Source organism: Battus philenor, unplaced genomic scaffold, assembly GCF_028537555.1.
Source record: "Battus philenor isolate CCGP_79_NKW_IND1 unplaced genomic scaffold, ilBatPhil1.0.hap1 SCAF_9, whole genome shotgun sequence".
Lineage (NCBI taxonomy): Eukaryota > Metazoa > Arthropoda > Insecta > Lepidoptera > Papilionidae > Battus > Battus philenor.
Window position 1 is genome coordinate 11,103,188 of NW_027181759.1, and position 25,397 is coordinate 11,128,584.

Sequence of the window (25,397 nt, forward strand, 5' to 3'; positions counted from 1 at the left end):
GTACTGGCAAAATTTAATAACCTTTCGCAGTACAATAGAAAAAAAATGGATACGTAACTTTATACTTTGGAGTGATCGATCATTTATCAAGTTAATGTATTAGGAATAAACACTGACTTCTTAAAATAATAAGTACACCATTTTGTTCACACCACGAATCTATTAATATTTTTATTCTAATACTATACCGTCAACACCATAAAATAATTATCGTGTTAGCCGATCGATGTCCTTTACATGGTAAAGGTCTCCTCTAAAAATCGACACAGTGTCCGGTCTTTTGTTTTATAACCTTTCTAGTGTAGATAATATAACTTGGAATACTATATTTGTTTTTGTACTTCTTAGCTAAATATGATTCGTGATTTACATAAATCAACGTTAAAAAATTCCAGACAAAACTAGTTACATTTAAAATTGTGAAAAATTAAAGCCGGTATTACATCTTAAAAATTCCCTCGGGCAAGAGTTAGTGAAATAAATTTAGAACGTAGATAAATGGCCATATGTCGTTTAACATCAGTGTAGCGCGAAATGAAAGCATGCTCTATAAAATAATGAATTTACTTTGTGTTCAAAACTGTTTCAAAGATATATATTAGAGAGAATACAGTTAAAAATACAAAAAAAGGCAATTGAAATTTTCTTTCAGAGGATATCAATTTAAAATGATATTCATCGTTTTAGACCTATAGACGCAAACTGCAGTCCCACTCCTCGAAAGATATCTATATGGCGATGTATGATAATCGCCACGCTTGGCAGGTGGGTTAGCTATCGCAGTGAAGAACATCAAGGACGCTGCTGCTCACCCTCTGGGAAATTGTTTAAGAGCAGTGGCAATCCTATGTCTTTAATGCACAACGTGTGAATTGTTAGTCAGTCCTCTACAGTTGAGTTACTACTGCTCAAAAAGAATATTATACCTGTAATTTCTGATAAACCTTCTGTAAAATTTACTTAGATATTAATATGTGTAATAATATTGTCTAGATAATACAAATACAGACATCAAAATACAAAAAATTGGGAAAAGATTCGATCAGTCAATTTATGCGAAGATGGTTAATATTATTGGTCAATTTGCTTGTGAATTTATTAAATATATTATTACAATGAAAGGAAGCAAATTTTTTATAAAAAATAACAGTGAATTATTATGATGTGATTAATTTACTTCAAAGAAATTGAAATGATTCAATAAATTTATTATCACGTAAAATAGGCATTATTTTATGGTACATAAAGTGTAACTGACGTAAAAAATAAAGCTATTGTTAAACCAAGAACAACGTTCTGAAATTCGTACGACAAAATTACACCGTTCAAAACGAAGAGAGAGCTTAAAGGTTTTCAGAGTAGAAAAGTTGTTTGAGTTCAAACTCTAAAGCTTCAAACATTGGCGTCGGCAGTTTGTCGGAACTTTTTAAAAACTGTTGAAAAACCAGTATGCATTGAGCTACTTCATTGTTCACGCTAGAACTTCTCCATGATCGTCGTAATAAATAATCATTATGTATGACAGTTTCCGAACCTGTGATAGCGTTAACAAATAATTGGGAAGAAGTTTCATCTGCATTCTTGTCCATTATTCAACAGTTATTAAACCCATCTCTTCAATTATTTAAATAGAAACCAAATATAATACTATATATATATATATATATATATATATATATATATATATATATATATGTATATGTATATATATATCCATACGTATGTATGTTTTAATACGTTAACTACCCATTATCTATACTGTTACCTTTTCCATACTATGGTTGTCTCTAAGAGATTGCCTTGTGATCACACAATTAGACAAAATAGAATCAGACCGCATTATACTTTTAAGTTTATTATTATAAAACTTTATTCTTGCGAGTACAATTAAAAAAATGTAATAAAATGAAATAAATAAGGATAACTAACCTAATGCAGCAGTTTGGTCTCCTCATGACGGCGAATAGAAGTACATTTTAAGGTATTCGTAACAAATTTTTTATGTTTAAAACAGTTTACCTTGCTTACCATTAAGTATGTCCCGTATTATTTATTTTACTGACAAATAGATGCGTAAAATTGAAAGTTTTTATTTTTATTGAAAGCGATTCGCTATAAAATACATCTGGCTCTTACTATTGTACTAAGAAAGAGCAGTCCTTCGTTTTAGATATTGCTCTTGATTAAGACATGGCTCGTTTATACTAGCTTATTTAAGATTAACTTGATTATGATGCAACTAATTATTAGATTATCACATTACCGTTACAGAATATATGGTGAGTGGTCACCGGAAAATTTTGCAGGGTTGTATATTCCAGCGTGTGTGTAGGGCGATGGCGGCAGCGGTCATTATTCACGGGGCCACCAGCTCGCAATAACTTGCTACAGCTCGACCAGCAGACACGCGCTGTGTGTGGTCAGTATAGTGTACAAGCGGGTTGATTGAGTTCACAATGGCTGCTTGTTTCTAAGTTAATAAAATACAGTATTAATATGTTATATTATACTATATTACATATGTATGTACATATGTTATATCATATTACACATATAAGCAATATGATATATATATATATATATATATATATATATATATATTTATATATATATATATATATATAAATAACATAACTCGACGTCGATACAGAGCACGTAGGCTATTAGTAGGTTTAAGGTTATGGGAAGTATCGGGATGCGGGCAGTGCAAGACCGGTTTTTATAGTGACCTTTGGTGACATAATGAAGACGATGATGACTGCTTTGGGTGTAACTTGTAATTAGTAGAAAGTGATTGAAAAAAAAAATAATGCAATTATACTTAATTTTGATTGATGTTAATAAAAAATTTAATTCTGAATTTTACGCAAATCGCTTATCATTTTGAATGAATTCTTTTGCAATCGATTTTCTACAAAATTAGATCGAGATTTTTTTCGATAAAAATATGATGAATAGAATCATTATATATCGAAAATAAAAAATAATTTACACTTTTTTGACAAAAAATAAAAAACAAGTTTGATTACACTTTTGAAAGTCAATTAATCATTGCGCATTCTTCTTTGTTCGTGTCATTCGTAACAGCATTATGTACGTAGCATCACGCGAACGCGCGCCACACCCTTTAGTTTGCATTTTTAATTAATTGCTTGTTATAAATTCTAGCACAATAACAATACAAAACGTTGTTTTTATGTAACCCTTTGCCCTATTTGCCCGTTGTTATATTGGTTTTTTTCTAAAGAACTTTTTTGTAATAAATATGGATATACCATGCCATATGACACGCTGCTATCGAAGCAGTGGTGTTCCTTCATGCTTTTTCTCAACAATTATAATACCTTGCGTAGCGGAGGAGACTCAAAAATGTAAAAGATTAAAAAATAAGATTATTCGGACTAAATTTCCTTGTTTACGTAATATCACGAAATTTAAACTGTTGATTAGCTACCCTGATCATCATACATGATTATTTTATAAATGGGCTTTGTAAAAGATAGAGGCTACATAGAACCCATAGAAGATAAAAAGACATGTCTATGTATTTTAATCATGTCTATAGTTTCAATTTAATTTTTAAATATTTTATTTTACGTTTTCTTATTCTGTGTGAACTATCTTTGTTGTAGATATAGGGTATATGTGTTATGAGTCGTTTTTTGTTTCCATCAAATATTACAACTTTTGTTAATAAACAAAATAATGCCAGTCGCACTCACAAAGCACAAAATCCGTAATTATTGAAATTAAGAAATTGACCCACCATTTTTCTATAACGTCATTTAAATTTATGGAAATTTATGATAGTCTTCAGTACGATATTTTTTTTAAATTTTCGCAATAAAAATCATTTTTTATAATACAATAAATAAATAAATGTTTAAAATCCCTTTCATCACTTTAAGTAAGAATATTACTTACGTTTAATTTGGAATATAATTTGAATTTGACAAGTTATACTGACAATATTTCATCATAATTTTAGCCGTCGGAAATCCACTGTTGGACATGGTCCCCATAGATTTCTTTAGTAGAGTAAGCTTTATTTAAAGATTAATATTGCAATGAAAAGAAAATAAACTATGAATATTAAAATGGACTAACATTTAAGGTATTTTTGTATATACTTCACACCCTTGCCTTTATATGTTTTATGAATAGTTTATACAGATATTGAAAAAAAGAACACAACAAGTTCTCAATGTTTAAAAAAGCTAAAGTGATTTATAAAACATAATGAAATGGTTCAAGTTATTCTAATAATGTAGATAACTTGATGTTGTTTCTTTAGAATTCACGTCCTTCAGTTTATCAGATCATACATCCATCGTTTTCGTACAGCACTAACGGAAATTGGTTGCTGTTATTCCATTAAGTCGTGACAAAGTTGAGTTTATCTCAACAACCTACGAGAACCCCGTTCCCCTATTATCAAACAAAACTATTACAATTGGCTGTCCTAAATAAATAGTTTTTGTGTTAAGTGAAACGATTAGATTGTCTTTGAAACGTTCTACATTTAGGTTGATTGAATTAATTCCTGTGATATATTAAGAGGTTTATTTTTATGAAATTACATCGGCAGGTGTTCTCTACGTACGTATGATAATGTTAAATCAAACATACAATCTATATTACTAAATATAATTTGTTTCTATTTTTATTCAAGAAAATGTCGAGCTTTTAAGTTACATAGTTACACACACATACATAAACATACACACACACACACACCACGGGCTGAGGTGTACTGCTACGTGGCGCGTCCCCAAGGTTGCGGATAGGGGAAAGCCCGAGAGTCGCAATTTGCGAAACAGGGTAGGGGTGAAATAAAATAGCCCTCGCGGACAAAACACAACCCGATGTCAGTGGTCTAGCGTGCCCAGGACTGGAAGGCGACAGGGAATGGTCGTCGCAAGCGCTCCCCTGAGGGTACCAGGTCCCACCTCAGGCGTACTTAAGTGGCCTTACTTCGGTAACCGGGGCTCTGCCGAAGCGGACTGTATATTTCCCTAGGTTCTCGTGGGAACAGCATGGATAAATTTATCAAAAAAACAAACGAAAATGAAAGTAATATGGAGTTGAAGAAGGCACTACAGCTCCACGAAAATACAATCACTGCCCTGGCGGAGTACATAAAGGGCAAACTAAACGTTCATGGAGAGATCCGCAAATATGTGGCTGCGCTAGGTACATCGTTTGCAAAGATCACCAGGGAAATTGGAAGCGTCGGAAAATCAAACGCCACCACATCTGTAGGAGAAGTGCAAACGTCACCGTCTCTATACAGAATGTATTCGGACACGACTGTAAAAGAAACCGAAGAAGAATGCAAATCGGCAACACCGAAGAGCCGAAAAGCGCGAAAAGTCAAAAGGACGGAACGCTCTTGACCCTTGGAGATCAGCCAGGCACCGAAACTGCGAAAAGCTAATACAACGGACTTAGCAGTTACGGTAAGGCCAGAGCTGAAGCCAAAGCCGCCACTTCCACACGATCACTCGGAGTGGAAAGAGGTAAAAAAGAAGAAGCAACCCAAGAAAAAAGTAGTAACGCGTCCGAGTGCTCTTATCATTCGCCCAAGCCAGAAGGATCAGTACGCCGAGATCCTTAAGCGGGTCAAAAAAGATGCTTCCGCGGATCATATAGGCAAATGTGTTGATAAAATTAGAAGGACGGCTACGGGCGATATGCTTCTTATCCTAGCGAAAAATCAAAAAGATAAAACGCAGGAGATAAGAAACACCATTTCCACAGTTCTTGGAAAAGATGCTACGGTAGTATGCAAAGTACCTGAACAGGAATTAGAGATTAAGGACCTAGACGAAACCTCAACGGTGCCTGAAATCGTAGAAGCCCTACAGAAAATAACTGGCGGAGGAAGCCATATTTCTGAATACTGCGTCAAGTCCCTTCGCAAAGCATACGGAGGAACACTTACGGCTTCTATTAGAGTAGCAGCAGAATTGGCCAGAACCTTAACAGAGCGGCAAAACAATAAGATAGGTTGGGTCAATTGTAGAATAAGAGCTACTCAAAGGCCTATAAAATGCTTCAGGTGCTGGCACTATGGTCACGTTGCAAACAAATGCAGCAACAAACATGACAGATCGAAGAGCTGCATCAAATGTGGGGAAATAGGCCACAAAGCCTAAGAGTGCGGTAAGGAAGCCCGATGTATCTTCTGTGTTGATAATGGGAATTCCGAAGACTGTGCTCACATTGCAGGATGTGGTCATTGCCCTGTATTTAAAAAAGCACTTCAGATGTTAAGACAGCCTCAAAAATGATCAAGGTACTACAAATTAATCTTAATCATTGTGAGGTTGCCCTAGACCTACTCATGCAGACTGTACGGGAGCTAAAATTAGACATAGTACTAATTTCGGAACCCTATAAGCACATCAGTGGCCTAAACTGGATCACCGATAAGGAAGGAAAAGCTGTCATCTGGGCATGTGGCACTAAACCTCTCCAGGGTAATCAAAATAATTGTTCTGGATTTGTAAGAGCCAAATTTAATGGAATACATTTCTACAGTTGCTATGCACCACCTAGCCTAACACACGATGAGTTCGTCCGGTTCCTGGCCAAATTAGTGGAGGATGCCCGAATGTACTCCCCGGTAGCTATAGCTGGAGATTTTAACGCTTGGGCAGTGGACTGGGGTAGTAAAGCTACTAACACTAGAGGTTGCCAGCTTCTGGAAGCGATGTCACTGTTGGACGTCGCCTTACTTAATACAGGCGATAAACCCACGTTCACGAGAGGCGAGGCGAGCTCAATTGTGGATCTCACTTTCGTCAGCAGTACACTGGCAAGAGAAAATAGCAGTTGGGAGATCTCGGATACTTACACCGCTAGCGACCACTGTGCCATATACTGGGAGGTATCATGTAAGCCAAATACAAATAGAGTACCACACACAAGAACTGGTTTAGTGGGTTGGAGGACTAGCATGTATGATCCCGGCCTGTTCAAGATAGCACTCGAGGATCGACCACTGCTTTCCAAAAGTGCCAGTGAAAAGGCGGTTGAAATCATAAGGAGGCTGACTGAGGCCTGCGATGCAACAATGCCAAGGCGACGCAACAACAACCGAACCCCACCGGTGTACTGGTGGAATGATAACATTGCTGAGCTTAGGAAAATATGTGTTAAGGCGCGTAGAACCTCCCAACGGGCTCGGAAAACACCACAATTCGAGCAGCTCTACGACAAATATAAGGAAGCGCGATTAAAATTAAATAAATCCATTAAAGAGAGCAAGAGAAACGCGTGGAAAATATTGTTGGAAGAGGTTGAAAAGAATCCATGGGGCAAGCCGTACCAGGTTGTAGTTAAACAACTGAGACATGAGAATACAACGCCCACTTGTCCTATTCTACTAGGAAGAATTGTAAGAAATCTGTTCCCCACGCAACCAAAATCCTCCTTTCAACTAGGGATTGTGGATCCGAATGAAATCCCCCCTATTATCGAGAAGGAGCTAATGGTGCTACCATTGCGGTAGGGTTGGAAACAACAAAGCTCCGGGACCGGATGGGATCCCCAACGTAGCTCTTAAGCAAGCTATTGTAGCAACACCAGGAGTCTTCTTGGAGGCCTACAATAGCTGCTTACTGGAAGGGACCTTTCCTACCGCGTGGAAACGACAGAGACTGGTACTTCTCCCTAAAGGTAAGAAGCCACCAGACGAGCCATCGTCATACCGGCCCCTCTGTATGCTGGATACTGCGGGGAAAATACTAGAACGTATTATCCACAGCAGGATCGAAGCAGCAGTTGAACCCCACCTAGCTAACTCACAGTATGGGTTCAGAAAAGGCCGGTCTACGCTAGACGCTATAGAGCAAGTAGTCAATTTAGCAAAACTAGCAGTGTCTGGGAAAAGATGGAATAGAGGCTCGATAAAATACTGCCTGGTTGCCACCTTGGACATTAAAAACGCCTTTAACTCGGCAAAATGGGAGGTTATCATGGGGGCACTTAGCTCACTGAATGTACCTCTATACCTACGTAAAATAGTCGCTAGTTACTTCTCTGATAGGGTCCTCATATACACTACGGAAATCGGGACGGAGGAGTACAAAGTCACTGGAGGCGTCCCACAGGGGTCAGTACTAGGGCCACTTTTGTGGAACGCTATGTACGTTCGACTCCTAAAGAAACATCTACCCAGCGAAACTAAACTCGTCGCATTTGCTGATGATCTAGCAGTCGTTATAGTAGCGAAACACGTGGAGGAAGTGAAGTGGGCATTTGAAAGATCCTTCCAAATAATCACCCTGTGGATGAGGTCAGTCGGACTAGAACTGGCTGAGCAGAAGACGGAAGCAGTGCTCATTACTGGCAGGAGAGTTGCGGAGACCATCACACTCAATGTCGGCAGCTGTGAAATCGCAACTCAACCAGCTATACGGTACCTTGGAGTAATGATCGACCATAGGCTAAACTTTAAAGATCAGGCTGAGAGAGCAGCAGCGAAAGCGTCTCTGGTGACAGCTAAACTCTGCCGACTCATGCCTAATGTCGGAGGTCCCAAGCAAAACAGAAGGAAGTTATTAGCGTCGGCGACTACGTCAGTGCTTATGTACGGAGTACCCATATGGTCCGACGCACTGAGCAAACAGGAGTCCCGACGGAAAATCGCCTCTGTTTATAGAGTCAGCACTCTACGGGTAGCTAGCGCCTTTCGTACAGTATCGGAGGATGCGGCATGCGTGATAGCAGGTGTGGTTCCTGTTGCGCTTCTTGCAGACGAAAGAACTGATCTGTACCGTAGCAAAAAAAGCAAATCAGACCCAACTTCAGCTGAACTTAGAATTCGGGGAAGACTGAAAAGCTTGCAACAGTGGCAATCGTCCTGGGATAAGTCGACGAAAGGAAAATGGACGCGTAAGCTTATACCAAACCTAGAGCCATGGGTGAACCGAGATCATGGAGAGTTGAACTACTACCTGACTCAGATGATATCCGGCCACGGCTGTTATCGAGCGTATCTCCATAGGTTCAAATACGAAGATTCCCCTGACTGTTCTAATTGTGTCGGAATGATTGAAGATGCAGAGCATGTCTTTTTCGTCTGCCCCCGATTTAACGAAGCCAGGAGGTCTTGGGAAGAAGGTGTAGGATGCAAAATCTATCCTGAAACTCTGATAGCTACAATGCTATCCTCGCCTTTGGCCTGGGAACTTACGAGCGCGTACTGTACGACGGTGCTGAAGGAGTTGCGTAAAATAGAGCAAGAGCGGAGGAAGTTGGCCTGAACAGCCACTCTATCAGAGAAAGCTGCGGCTAAATCCCCCCCGCGAAGTAATGCCTAACGGCCATGCCGTGGGGACCAGGGATACCGAAGAGAGAGGATTGTTTTTAGTCGGTATTGATCTAGATCGAGTCCGACATACGGGGCACCAACATCAGGCCCTATGATACGTAAAAGTATTTTTAAACCACTATAAAAAAAAAAAAAAAAACACACACACACACATATATATATATACATACATATATATGTGTTGATTTAATTGTGAACGTCAATGAGAAAGAATACCACAAGAGCTGAATTTGATTCATATTGGTATCTATTTGAGCTCCTCTGAGATAGTATCCGATAGAGATAGATTCCAGAGTCATCCTAATCTAAAAGAGCCTACCATACTTATTAATTATTTTTAAACACTCATAATGATAACGATGAAAAAAAAAATAATATAAAATAATTTAATCGTTCATTCCAAGTTGATAACATTTAAAAAAAATTCGATCGTTTTTTGTTAGACGTCCTTTTCCAAATTAATACGACATAAAAAAGAAGTAAAATAAAAAAATGAATGGAACCACCATGGGTCTTATTATTCCAAGATGAATAGGAGTTGGAAAGTTCAAGTCCTATCTTTTGGTTAAAAGTATTTACAGAGATAAAGCAATGGAGATTAACTTGCGAAAAAGTATCATACTTCAAGATCAAAAGCCCAGCATGAGTCTTCGAATGCTTCCATCGTTAAACAGTATATGTATATTTAAGTTTTTTTTTCTAAAAATTTTGTCTTATTAACCAACAATCCTTTTGCTGTCAAGGAAAAAAAAATATTCTATAATATTTTTACTAAGAAAGGCTAAGTAAAAAGTGCTTTTACTTACATAAAACTGAGCTTAAATTCTAACAAGGCCTATTTTTTGACATTCCTTGTTAAAGAAAGGCTGTAAAATAGATAAATAAATTAGACATTGTGGACATTGTATGTTTTTAATAAATTCATTATGAAATGTATTGCTTATTTTATTGTATTCATTTTTGGATGTAAGTATTTATAGTTTTAAATAATATGGTATACGTAAAGGAAGTGTTATAAAGACAAAGTTTATTTTGTCGCTCCATGCGTTTTGTGTCCGTGAATGTTTTGTATGGATTTGAATGGACTAACATTTTATCCAATATGGATCTCCAACGCAAACAACAAGTATCCGTATCATAGTTAAAACATATGTTTTTGTATTTAGTCCATTTAGTTTATTAAAAAGGTAATAAGTTTGTCGTTGAATGCACACCTAAGTACAATATAATTACTATGTAGTAGTTGAAGTGTATGTGTCTAGACGTCGCGTTATTAAATAAGATGTTAACACATTTTGATGCAATGGAGTCTCATTTGTTGTTTGAGTTTTTATGTTGGTGACATTGAATGTTTTAGTCCTGGCCAGTTTAAAAGAAAATATTTTATTTGTTTTTAAAATTTAAAAATAAATCTCTCCTAATATTTTCTCGTTCATTAGATCATCTTAATTACGTGCCAGTATCATTATGGATTTAAAATTATCGTTGTATACTTTTTTTATGTTGCGGTCTGGATTATCTTTTGGTAATGAAGCTCCATTTTGTGGTACTATTAGTAACTGGTTTAACAAATATTATAACAGACGTGGTTGTGCTAATCTCATAGATGATACGTGAACGACGTCTTTCATTATAGTCTATTGAAATCAGTATAAAAGTTGCGCAGCACACGAGTGTGACAAAAGAGTTTACTACAAGTAAATTAGTAATAGTAGTAGTTAGTAGATGTATTCATAATATTTTTATGTATACATATTAATTTGTCCAGAGAAATTATACCGAAATTTAACAATATTGCCTTGAATGATGTATAGTCACAAATGACGAAATTTTGATTGATGTTTATGATCTTAAAATCAAGAAACAACGCTTAGTGTTTGTAAAAAGATGATCGCCTCGTTGGTAGGAGTGGACAAATGTTAACATAAAAAAGAAAATATTTACAAAATATCTGCCTGCTGTTTTGGAAAAAAAATTGAGAATAGCGTCCACTCAACAGGACTCTCCTTCATCAATACAACCTATCAGGCCTTCAGCTAAAAGAACCGGTGAGCGTTTGACTATGGTAGGTAAAGAATAGTAAGGTCATCCTACATATTTTAGAAATTAAAGAATATTTACATGGAATGCGGTTTCAAGATGTTTAAGATGTGTCTGTTAAGGCAAAATTAATATTATTTTCTAAAGAAAACGCCCACAAGAAGACCGCCGAAAATCAGTAAGCTTAAAAGGTTTTATAGGATATTTTGATGCATAGGTTGCCAAGAGGTCTATTTTGGAAAACAATAAATCGTTCATAGCTTGATACTTTAGTTTTATTTAAAGTGTTCTTACAACTATTAAATGTCACCTCTTTTATACAGTTACCAAACTATATTGCATCCATATCCTTTGATAAAGTCATTATTGCTTTGTTATTTGGAATCAGATTACATTTCGATCATTGTTTTAAAAGATGTTATTGAAGTGTTTCCCAGTTGTTGAACCGATCGTACAGTGATTTATTTCCATTCAGAATTAAATGTAAATATTGTGACAAATTATCGAAATTTTTGACATCAAATTTATCATTTGTGAATTGTAAAAGTCAATGTCTAGGTCTAATATATATAAAAAAATGAAGCAACGTTTTTAATTATGATAGTCAAACTACTTTCGTTCCTTCGTAAAAGGGATGGTTTTCATTGTAATACGAAATTGATGGGGACACCATGAGCAAGCGTGGGGCGTACCACCATCGGCTCACGTCAGTCTTGCATTCGAACTCACAATGGCTGCACGGTCGTTTTTTAAAACTTGTCTAACAACGCGAATATAAAATAGCCTATCGTGACAGCTTTATAGCCTGTCAGCACGCTTTACGTAATTAGCTATTGAACATTGAACATTCGTTACTACTTATTTTGATAATTTTGAATTTACTTTTTTTTGTTAGACTTCTTTGTTTAGATCTTATTTTTAAACTAAATAAGTTTGCATTAATCTTGACTTTCGAAATTAAGATTTATAAATATGTAAGAAGCAGTGTTATGTTTATTTTAATATAGAAGCTTTAAAGAAAGAATCATGTTTGAAACTTCTCAACAGTTTATGTTATTCGCGTGTTTAATTTTTCCAAGACCAACAAACACTAATCCTGATAATCAAGGTACGTTGATCTTATTTTAACAATATGTAACTATGAGCAGTGGTAGCCCTGCGGTACAGGACTGAGACTTGCGATTGACGGTTTTTGGGATAAAATCTTACGTATTTCACACTATCTGCATTAATTATAGAGGATTGATAGGGCTAAAAAAGAAGTAACCAGTGGGCAGAAGCGTCTTCTGCATACCATAATACCTGCACATACATCGCGATCGTCAATTTGCCTGCCAAACGTGGCGATTATAATATATATATATATATATATATATATATATATATATATATACATATACATATATATATATATATATAATATCATCATAATCATTCACATAATTTTGAGGGAGGCCTGTGCAGTGTCTAAGGGCTGAAACGATGACGATGTAACTTTGTAGTATTTCCACTCCAGACTCCAGTTAGTTCAGACAGATTACGAGTTTCATGTGGATCCAGGATTAGTGAATGCTCACATAATCTCTGAATTTATTATCTGAGAATAAAGGCAAGCTAATTGTTGCGTGTACACCCGTTATATTTTTTAACCGATTCTGAAAAGCGTGCTTCTCCTGGTAACCCAAACAGCAACATTTTTGGGCAACAGTGTGTAACTACCAGGTTATAACTGCTATAACATGTGTGTTAATGCTAACATTAATATTGAAAAACTTTTAAGTTACTCTTCGGTTAATATATAAGGTATACATATTAACAATGCAATGAATGTATTTATATGCTGATCAAGAATTTATGTAAAGAAATGCAACCCATTGCAAAGTTGTCGTATTGAAAATATAGTTATTATTAAATAAAATTCTTGTTTTCAGGGCGATTGTTTATACGTGTAAGTTGTGTGTGTTTATATAAGCTTAAAAGAGGATTCACTCCTCAATGATTATATATATGTATATAATAATTGAGGAATGTATAGTATATGTATAGTACAATTGCTGTCTATTAATACGCCCTTTCAAAGAATCAATGATTTCGAAAATAATTAATAACGTAATGAAAAATAAATAGAAAAAGCGTATAAAATTTCTTATTACTCACACAGACACAGACTCAGAGACAGATAGTAAACTGTCCCTGTAGGTTCAGTACATCGAGAAATTTAATAGCCTGTCGAATTGTAATAAGAAAAATAATTAATATTGATCACTCACAGGTTGATTGGATATAGACATAAAAGATTTAAAGCTTTTTTGACTAATCAGCAATATTCAACTGTTTAAATACGCCTATAACTATTCACCCTGTATTATAATAGTTTGTATAAAAATATTAATTTGGTACTGTCACGCTTTAATCATTTCAGAATTGGGCGCGGCGTTTAAATACGCTTGCGACCTTTATTTCCATTACGTCATAAAATTGTCAATTCGATTACTAGAATAAAAGTGGCAGTCAATAGGTAGATATATTATTTAGATCCCGAATTCTAACCTAACTACTTAAATCGTTTTTTTTCTATTTAAAATATAGTTAGTTGAAAAATATATTTAAAACGAGAGAGATGACATAACCTAACCTAAACCAACTTTATGTGTGCAGATCATTTGTACGAGTTGTTTTAAAACATTTAAAAAAAGATAGATGATAAAAGATGGTGATGGATGCAAAAATCTAAAACTTTACACTCATTGTTAATGTTATTAGTATAGTCATAAGATACATTTTTTTTTGTAAAAGACCAGGAGGGAGCTTTTTAAGGTAAACGCGTCTTCGGTACATGTGGCGGGACGGGAGGCAGTATCGGCTATTCCTTTAGTCCAACTTAAATGCTCCCAGTTGATGCACTTATTCTAATTTTTTGGTCCCTTCTCGCCGGGATTTCCTAAAGCGCGGTACAGTGGCCACGGTAATACTATATAATACGTACAATCTCATGCTCAGGACAATGTCTTATCTTATAGTGGTTTACCATGTTATTTATAATATTATTATTAAATTAAATATCAAGTACCGTACGCTGATTGCATTCGGTATTTAATACAAGATACGTAGCGTTTAAAATGGACCTATTTAGTTACTTACAGTACACGTGAAATACTTCCGTTTATTTTGACATGTAAGTCAGAATAAAAAGGCATTGTTTATGACAAACAATATTATCGAGCAGTGGTAGAGGATTGAGAATAGCCATCATAGGTCACGAGTTCGATTCCTGGGGTACAATCTTACATAATTTACACTTTGTGCATTAATTATGTAAAATTGCCACTGTTCACAAACGAGTTTCCACAGGATGGGCAGCAGCTGCGTACCGTAATATCGCACTGCGATCGCCAACCCGCTTGCCAAGCGTGGCGCATGTGGTATATCACACCATAGATATCCTTGGAGGAGGCTTGTGTCTAGTAGTGCACTTGTATGGGTCTTTGAAGGCCTAAAATTAATAAATTACTCGTTATTTGTTTGGTTATAAAACTGTTAGCAAAATCGCAATATTATCTAAAAAAAAGTATTAATGTAATTTAAGGCCTTACCATTTTTATCACATTCGTATACAAAATTTATCACCGGTACCTTTTTAATGGAAACCAATCATAAAATATGTAATTTCTTAGCCGAATAGTATTGCAGATGAATGAGTAAACAATATCTGTGAGAATATGTCCTATTCATAATATTCAGAAAACAACATTTTTTGTTAACCTGTAATTATTTCTTGTGCGTCTGAGAAATCAAAATAAAATGTAAAAATTAAAACGTTTATATTGAATCTTTTAAGAAAACTATAGGACAATTAAAAGTTTTGTTAAAAAAAGAAAACTTCACAGAAAGTTTATGTTCTTTAGTTATCGTAATTTCTAATACCGTTAGTTCAATTTTCTATTATAATATATGTGGGATATGGAGAGTGGGAGAGACTTAGATATTATGCTATTTTTATGCGTCGTTTTCCTTACTACGTATACAAAGTATTTGTTCTAACAATTAAAGAAATGTTTATTTCTGTACAGCATTATGGGGCGGTACATTGAAAACTATGCAACGTGCAGCCTGCGACGACAAGATGGTGGCATTGGCGTGTCCTAGAGGTACTTCTATTAATATTCAAGTGGCTCAGTATGGTATAGCCAGTGACTGTGCTGATGATGGACTTAACACAAAACCTTTAACAGTTGAAGTAGTTGGCGAAGAGAAATGTCTATGGCCTAATACTTTGCAGGTAAGATCAATTGCTAGATTTCACATAAAATTTTTAATTACTTTTTATAGTTTTATCATAATCATGTTAATTTCAAGAAGTAAGACGTCCACTGCTTAACCTATGTCCAATAGATTTCCTATAGAACCAGTTGGAGGCGATCCCTGTCCTCTTAGTTTAATCTATTATATTTTACGATTATGCGACAATCTTATAAATCATGTTTTTTAACTAGATATCACAGAATGTTACTCGGTTAGACACTTATTAATGTCTATAATAAATTGTGTAACTCTATCGGATTAACCTGTTAGTTTCACTACGGGGAACTGTAGCTTCCGGAAGTGATCTTATGACGAATAGATGTTATTTATTTATACTATATTTGTGTAATGTCGAACTTAATTCTTTATAAGCATTCTCTAGTAGTTGATTTAGAGTAGACCTAAGATAATAAGTAGGCAGTTGGCAGAAAAAAAACATAATATACGTATGTAAAAATACCCATACCTAATAAATATAACTATATATACTCGTACTACATATTACCTACAATTAAACACATTACTTAGCTTTGTTTGCTGCGTGTTATTAATTAGATAAAGTTTTTAATATTCACATAGAAAAGCAATAATTTATCTCTGAATCGCCCAAATGGTTAACAGGTAAAAAATGCTTTCGGCATTAAGGTTACTGGCGATCTTTTTCAGTATGAGAGGTGTATAAATAAATAATAAAATCAGTAGAAATTTTAATATATTCTATCTAAGTTAACCACACCTATACCTGTCGTTTATGACATAATTTAAAGTCCAATAAGTTCATACTCAAGTTTGGCTAATGTCTTAAGATAAACTGTAACATTTGTTCAAACAAGTAAGTATGGAAATGTTGTTCATTATTTTTATTTAGTACGTTTTTCATTATTTATTGATGCTATGAACAGAAATTTGTGTTTTGTTTACTACAAAGTTTTGTTATTCTTTATAGTACAGTGTTTTATTGCTTTTTATTCAACTATACTTTTTGATTATTTACTTTTTAGGGATAACATAGATTATTATTCTTAATATCAACATTAAGGTCATGTCCATCTGCGATGTAGCCAATAGTTAATACTTAGCCAATACTTAGCTGTAACATGTTGTGGAGAGCCTAGGTTTGATGTTGACTTGTCGGTGCAACTTGCATGGCGTACGCAACATATATCTAACTTAATATCTCAAAAGCCGCACTTTTTTCAATACTTGCGCGCGACTTGACCATGATTCGAAGTCGTATAGGAAAATAGAGAATACCAACATTCTTACGAATTTCTCTTTTATTGAGTTGGAGATTGTTGACTTGAATGTTGTCAGATTTTAGATATTTTTTGCAAATAGCGAAATTTACTATCTTTATATTACTACGAATTACGACGTCGCTGCTTTTTAAATTGCTAATCATTAAATCGAATTTAAAAAAACTAATACATTTATAGAAAGTTAAACCATCGCGCTTAAACTTGGAAAGAATTTGAATTTGAATTAATTTCGTGCACAAAAAATACCTGCATATCGGAGAGTTCTGATTTTCAATCTCCCTATTAGGCCTTCATTATTATAAGCTCGACTTTAAGTATTGAATAGAATAGTGGAAAGAATGTTTACCTGGTGTCCCCTTGTATACCACGAACATATTCCCGCGGCTTGAAAAATATTTGTTTCTTGTCTGTTTTTTCACAAGTGTATCGTTCATTCATAAATATGAATCATATAACAATACTGTTGTAACTCATTTATGTGCTCATTACGATACGATTTACGATAATTTCGTTACAACATTCTAATGGAATTTAAATTTTGCAGTATTCGCTACTTCAGACCGTTGTTGAAGCATGTCAGAAGAAGCCACAATGTAAATTCAGTACGAAGTTCAAGCCGGGTTTCGAGGACCCATGTCCACTCGCAAGAAAGTTTGTTGAAGTAGCTTATAAGTGCCGACCTTGTAAGTAATATAATGAAATTATTATATAATACAAAAGAGTAGCTACAGTAATTAGGGTCCAACACTTAGGGTCATAGTTTATGAGTTATTTAATATCATTTATCATCATTGTCAACATCATTACAGCTATTTGAGGTCCACTGCTGAAAATAGATCTCCTCCATAGAAAGAAATACTGCAACTTAATGAAAACAGCTGCAAGAAATTTCACAATAAAACCGGTAAATTACTACGATCTGAAAATTGAGGAATTTATCTACATTATCTATTAAAATTCGCAAGCAAAGATAAACAATTGGTAAACAATTACTTTAGAAAAAAAAAAACAATTTATTGCGTGTTATTGAAAGAAAGTTTATTCAATGATTTTAATTATTGTACATGTTAAACGTATAGAAGAATTAAAGAGTAGGTGTGTAGGGAATACAAAATATGTTGAAAAGTGGGTTTAACGTTACTCTTCATTTATCGGCGTCCGACGTTCAAAAGATCGGAAATCCGACCTGCTACGTAATTTTCGCTTAACCGAAACAAAAGAGGGGGAAGTTGATTCACTAATCACGCGGGCTAGGTTTTTTTTTACGAGGGTTCCGGTGAGTGTATTGATGTGATTTATGCGGCGTTATTAAATTCCTAGCCAGGTCGCTGCCCCGGCGACAGGACACGGGTGCGGCTTGCTACGGGAGTGGAGTAGGTGTGGCCCTTGTTGTACGAGCAAAGACTAGCGTGTTCGAAGTAGTATTCGGTTACTTGATAGCAATTACTTTTCTTCCTTAATGTTGTTTTAATTAACCTCATCACAACTAGTTAGTTCATGCGGAAATATATAATGATCGAAAGGAAATAAACATTTAAAAATAATATAGCAATGTTTAGGCATGAATAATTGCGAGTAAATGACATATTTTTTGGATTCAATTTAAGGATAGTTTAACATACTTTAACTTATTACTAATTAAGTTCATCATCACCATTTCAGCTGTAGGACGTCCACATAGGCTTCTTCTACGGATTTCTAATTCGACCGATAGTAGATGACTTGCATCAATGTTGATTTTGTTTTATTTTTTAAGTCGCAATTTACCAACATTCCAATAACTGTTAAGTTAACAAGCATTATCATTATATTTGATGTCTAGTATTATTTTGAGCATCGACCTATTTTTTTTAATCATTATATACGTAAGTCGAAAGGATTTTTTTAAAATAATTTAACTTGGTTGGTGTTTTTACATTTATTACAGTATAGTTATTTTAAATAATGACACTATTATAAATTTTATCAAATTTGTACGGAAATATTAATGAATTTCTATTTTCCTGTATTCAAAAATAATTTATCCAATCTTCACGTAGAAGGAAATAAAATTTGTTCTATGTGAGTATTTGTTCTGATTATGTAATTACTTGTATTATAAGGACTGAAGGTTATTAGCAAAGTTGTGGTGCAATTTTGTTCAAAAGAACTGATTTTCTGTCAGTGGCAAATGCTGTTTTAGCGTTATCCTTCATAGCTTTACCGGTATTGAGAAGACAAAACGCTAGGGCCTAGACTTCCTAATAGAAGTTAACTTCAAGATCTACCTGAGGCAAAACTGCTTGTAAATTAATTTTTTACCAGATTTGGGACACCCTTGCATATTCTTAGTGTGCTTAGGTGGACACTATCGTCATTGAACTTAAGAGTCCACCAAGACGTTAGGCTTAGATTATCACTTGAGGCGCGTTAAATATACTAATTCAAGAGTATTCGTAAGGGCCGATACTCGGCTCCTTCAGCTGCTATTATCAGATTAATACAGTAAAGAAATAAAATTCTAGATGAATAGGGTGATTTGATACATGTAAATGCCTAATAGTAATGAATATGTAGCTCATTTGTCAACAGAATGCCTTAAAGTTTTTACACCTATTTCTAATAACTCTGTATAAAGTGATCACTCGAAAATATGAAATATTTGAATAAAAAATATAACAAACTACAAAGGCGTAATATCAAAGTCGGCAGCGACAGGTAGTAGACAATAATTACTTTCATTATGAAGTTATTCGAATTTTAAAAACGGTTTTCTTACTGTATTATTAATTTCGTAATTAATTATCTTCGAAATCATTTATTTTCGAATAGGGTATACGATACTTTAATTGACAGGAAATGAGCTCTAAAGTTTTTGTATCTATAACTGAATCATCCTGTATATGTAAGCATATTATGTAAGCATTTAATCACTTTTGGGACAAGCCTCTTCCAGATAGAGGATATGGGCCGTTATACACCATGCGGGCACGGAGCCAACAAGTGGATATTCAAAATTAGTACCCCACAGTGTTTTACTTCGGTCTGCAGCAATGGTGGTGTTTTATAACCAGAGAATGAATACTCGGATGCGTACTTTATTGTAGTTAAAGTGTTACTTTTGCCACCATGATATTTGCGATTAATTTATGTCTTACTAACTCATCGCTTTAGTTATAACTTTAGGTATATATCTCACGTAACTTGTGTGCTTATTGTTTGACGTCTTTTACCATTAGTCTCCAATCATAGGGCCGCCACTTCTTTAATTAATATTACTTATACGAAAATTAAATTTGCCGGAATTATTCATAGTTTCATATTTTCATAATTTCAGCTTTCAGACGTCCACTTCTAGATTCATAGGCTTCCATCAGAGATTTCTAAGAGAACAGATTTTAAGCGTTCTACATTTTACGTCTTCTGATGTTTCGTCTATCCACCTTGTAGACGAACGTCCTACCCTGAGCTTACCGCAAATATACTGTATTTCAAGCATAAATTTAAATGATTCTAGTACAGATTTAAAATGAGGATAAAGTTTCGTAAACCTTCTTAATCTAGATTACAGTCCATTCGCGTGAAGAATACTGTGAATCACTGTTCGTATTCCACTATTTAAACTTTAGAACGCGTGGGTTAATTGAAAAAAATTGATTACTTCTCAGCATTCTTAACTTCAGCGGCTTGTAGTTCATTATAAGGAATATTTATTGTCGTTATAAGGAATATTGTTCATTTACATGATTGTAATCATAGCAATAAGATTAATAGGTCATTGCTCGTTTGTTAAACAGATAAGTTTCGTAGTCGTACCGGTTGTCAAAATGATGCTATCTCTGTAAGCTGCAATCCACATTCTAGAATAGCTATTTTTGATGCACTTTATGGCCGAACAGCTTTTGAATTAAACAAATGTCAACAAACTAAGGGAATGCCCGATGAAAGTAAGTAATTATTTATTTTTATTCATATAAGAAGTACGTAAAAGAGATTTCCTTCTAAATACTGACTCATCACCATTTTTATCGAACTTAAAATTTGCTATGAATATTCCTTTCCGAGTGGAAGCCAGCTAAGAATGAATTTTATAAAATTCTACTCGTAAGGGGGAGTGAGGCCTGAATGAAGGCGGGAGACAACTAAGGTGTAAATGAAGAAAAAAAAAATAACAAAAGTAAAAACTGTTAAAAATAAAATGTTATATAAGATTATGACAATGTTTTAGCATGCACAGCTCCGTTCGCAATGGAGACGGTAATGCAGATATGTCACGGTAAGAGAAGATGTCAATTGATTGTAAATCATGAAACATTTGGCACTCCATGTAAATCTGGCATAAGGACATATCTTAAGATTGTGTATGCATGTGGTAAGTGTTTTTCCCTTTATTTAAGACAAAATTTTAGATCTATCTATCACCTTATACTAAAGACGGATCTCTTCAGAGATGTGTGATCGACGCTTTTACAAAACTATTAAAAGGTTAAAATTTCACTATTCTTGCTTCTTCACTTGGATTATTCAAAAATACTAATTCTCGGTAGAGCTAGCCATGTATCAGTTATTGACTGTATACACATTTTAATGCAGTATACTCTAAAAATGATTGATGTGAAATTGAATATATCACTGAGTCACTGCGTACTTAGTAGCACATGGTGGGTCGTATATCACTTTTAACAAGATATATTGATCATATATCTGTAGATTTTCATAAATAAATCATCGTATGTTATTATTTTAGTGCCTTTAGGAGTCTTAACTGAAAAATATGAAAGTGCCCTTGAAAACGACGAAACATTCCGATCCGACCATCAAGATGAGAATTTTTTCGATGAAACAGGTTAGCCACCATTTAATTTATAATAATGACTAAAAAATAAGCAGGTGTTATCAAATTATAATATCATAACATTAATTCTTCTGTAAATTATTTAATTAAAAAATCGTTTCTTCCATCGGACAACAACCCGCACTGAGCGTTTTGCTTTTATACTAACTTACTATATACTAACTTTTATAGTGCGAACAGCCAAGAAGTAGAACAATATACCAGCATCATTGTTTTCAGACAATTATAACTTAGGGGTCTTTAAGACAAGAGTTAATGAGTTTTTATGAGCAAGCTTGTACTATTTTAGGCCGCGTTATTAGAGGTTCACAGAAATGCTTCGCCTATAAAGGATAAAAAGTCCAAAAATACCTATAAAATATTTTTTTTGTCTCTTCTATACATTTTCAATAAGATTGGCTGTAAGCGGCTAGCATTCAGTGTCTTTCCACGACCTTAATTTTTTATATTTTACATAATTAAAACGGGATGACATTACATGTAAAAGAAACGATGTTTGTGTGCAATAATTTTCAATATTTACTTTAGGACACTAATTGAGGAGCATTCACTAGCATTGTGTAATGCTTTTGAGATATTATGTCTCTCTTACACGTATGGATACAGAAAATTTTATAACACAATTATGGTTATTTAAAATTGTTCTTAATTTTAGATGAAGCTGATGAAAAGTGGGGAGATACAAATGTAGCTTCGCCATTTTATAACAATCCTGGAGGTCCATCGATTTATGAAACTACATTCGACCAACACACTTTTGACGATAAACATTATTCAGGTAATCTATTTTTATATTTATAAATTTGTTTTATTAAGAAGAGTATGTGTTTATTGGTTAAAGACTGAAATCGATTCGAGCACAAGTTCTCACAAATACTAATATAAAATAAACGATTCAAATACACATAAAAGAATAAGAAGTTGTTCAGAAAATAGGGCAACGACGTAGTCGCATAATATGAAAAGACAGCAAAATTACAAAAAAGAAAGAGAAAATAGGCTATTTGCTCATTCTTTACCATATGCAGTTACAGGATGGTCGATATACCTTCAAGATGTGGTTCTGAAGAAAGATGGTTAAGATTTTGTGGGAGTAAAATTTGTACTTATAATAGGAACAGGTAACGGAGCATTGTGAAGACGAAGATTACTATTAAAAAAACTTCGTGAAGTACCGTGAATGTTTACAGATTAAAATATGAGAAATTTTAAATATTATACAGTGTAATTTTTTCACAGTTACATTATTATTAAAAATATTAGAACATATTAACATATCAAGATATTGCTGCATTATATTTTATTTGTCTACATTAGCCTTGGTTTCCGCAACTATCTTTTATATGTGGCAATCAACTTTTTGACGTTATGAAACTAATAAATTGATCTACCAATCAGATTTTATGTGATCAGGTGAATTTCCGATTTGCTTTTGTTGATAGAAGGCAATAATAGGTTATCTCAAATTAATCTCTGCGATCTAGAGTATATGTCTACATGTTTACATATATTGGTCCTTGATGAAGAAATAAGTTCTGTGGTCTATATGAAGTAAGGTGTAAATTAGCCATGTTAATTTCTCACTACTAGGATAAAAAATTTTCCATATTGCGGATTTCTGGATGAGATATAGTTTCAGAATTAGGACTAGCGTATTCTAGTTTTCTTACGATATAAATCATCACCAATCATGAATAGCGCAAAATTTATAGTCTCTCGTTTATAATCTCGAAATCTACGATCGTTAGTTAAAGTCCATTGTCACCTTTAAACATTGATACCTGTAGTACCAATAGAAGTAAATGTTCCCTGAGAAACAAATGTACAAAAATATCATACTAATAAAATGAACAAGTACTATAACCTACTTGTAGTTAATGAACAATGAAATATAGAGATTTAACCCTTTCAAGAGCAAACTTCACCTCATTTTTTGAATGGGTATTCAAAACAGCATTGTTAGGATCATTTAAAATTTGGATTAGGACGGGAAAACAATCTGGTCGTTGCAGGTGAAGGCCAATATATTGTGAAGAGGTGTACTTAAATCTGCTACACACTCGTGTACCACCTCTGAGCACCGTACCCTCTCTCTACATTGCAATGGATCCAGCACGTGTACTTTGAATCTTTTAAATTCTGAAAAGTTATTGCTTTAGTTTATTATGGCTCCTGTTATTGGGGGACTTCTTTCTCTTTTATCTCGTTTAGGGACAGGAAACTACAATTTTTAATTAATAATATCAAATTCTTCTTTATATTTCTTTACTTCTTCTTCACTCTTCTTAAGATCATTCATTCGGTTTTCAAACGTACTTCAGAGTACAGAGGAAACTATAATTGGACGAGCATGTAAGATCATACATGCTCGTCCAATTATAGTTTCCTCCTTTTCATCACCTTTCACCCTTCCCCTCATTTCTCAAATAGCGCAGGTTTTAGGTTGCTTATCTTTTTAATCACAATTTATTTAATGCTTAAGCCATTTTTATTAATTATATTTGTAAATTTTAACACATTTAATTTTATTTATTATAAAGTTTTGTTTACAATTTTACTTTCTTTCTATCTTTTACTGTTTACGTTTTTTCTTTTTTTAGGTTACTTCATTACACTTACCCAACCTGATATCTTAGTATTGCTTTTATAAAACTACGTCATTACTTATATAGTTCAGTTACTGTGATTTCTGTTTAAACTAAAATTTGAATATTTTACTTTTAGACGAAGGCACGGGAGGGCATAATGCAGTTCCGACAGTTATCAATTCTGGTGTTGCACCATCAATGCCAGGAATAATACATAACCATCAACAAAGAATTGACGTCTCAACGACTAATGACCACAAGAAAGATGAGAATCGAAACCTTTCCGCCACATTGACTTCCTCTTTTAAAATGTTTATTTATATCGCAATTATCATATTAATTTTAATAATATTGATACTTGCAATCATTGGTGTGCGACATGTAATTTCGCGTCGTACAAAAAACAAATCTAATTCTAATGACATGTTTACTACAGAAACTCCAAATATTTTCGGCGATGGACTTTCTGATATTGATAACGATGTCGACATAAGCCATATATCTGGAACATTTCATGACCCGGTTCATCCTGATATGATTCTGTACAAAGATATTCCGGGGAGTTCGACGCTCAGAGCAATGCGGCCTTTATCGACTGTGTATCCATGTGTTGGATCGAGCATGTATGGCAATGCAGATTTTGTATCAACACAATCAAGAGACTTTGTTGCCAATAGATTTGCTACTGGTAAAGCAATTGATAATGATGTTGTTGTCAGTCCTAAAAGTTTAAGAGGTTACACCGGGTCACAATATTTTTATGGCTGACAGGAAGATTTTGGAGATGTTACTACAATCTCCAAAAAATACTATGTTTAAATATGCAACGTAAGAAATTTGCAAGAACTGCCTGCTGATGTTTGTTTCGATTGTATGTGAGAAAAAAAGCTTGTAAAGCGAAAAATAGGTCATAAGCCGTAACTTTTTATGAACTTTACCATTATGCATGCGTGCAATAAAAATATATGTGTAATTAAATTGAACACAAAAAATAAATTTTGCACTGTCTGAAACATCAATTTAAACTATTTCAT

The 25,397-nt window shown here is 34.2% G+C and overlaps 1 protein-coding gene across 1 annotated transcript; it reads left to right on the forward strand.

Annotated features, from left to right (window-relative positions):
* The first annotated feature begins 12,406 nt into the window (after nt 1-12,406).
* Nucleotides 12,407-25,131, forward strand: LOC137932323 (uncharacterized). The gene is made up of 7 exons (XM_068775927.1): nt 12,407-12,488; nt 15,451-15,659; nt 17,486-17,624; nt 20,718-20,867; nt 21,149-21,292; nt 21,668-21,766; nt 24,500-25,131. Exons 1-7 carry the CDS (start codon nt 12,407-12,409, stop codon nt 25,129-25,131), a joined length of 1,455 nt encoding a protein of 484 aa, XP_068632028.1.
* Nucleotides 25,132-25,397: the final 266 nt, after the last annotated feature.

Bases quoted from the DNA above. Each gene is read 5' to 3' on its own strand.
- LOC137932323 (XM_068775927.1), top strand. From the start codon at position 12,407: ATGTTTGAAACTTCTCAACAGTTTATGTTATTCGCGTGTTTAATTTTT. The intron at 12,489-15,450 runs GTACGTTGATCT...ATTTCTGTACAG, and splicing joins CACTAATCCTGATAATCAAG to CATTATGGGGCGGTACATTG. The intron at 15,660-17,485 runs GTAAGATCAATT...TAAATTTTGCAG, and splicing joins TATGGCCTAATACTTTGCAG to TATTCGCTACTTCAGACCGT.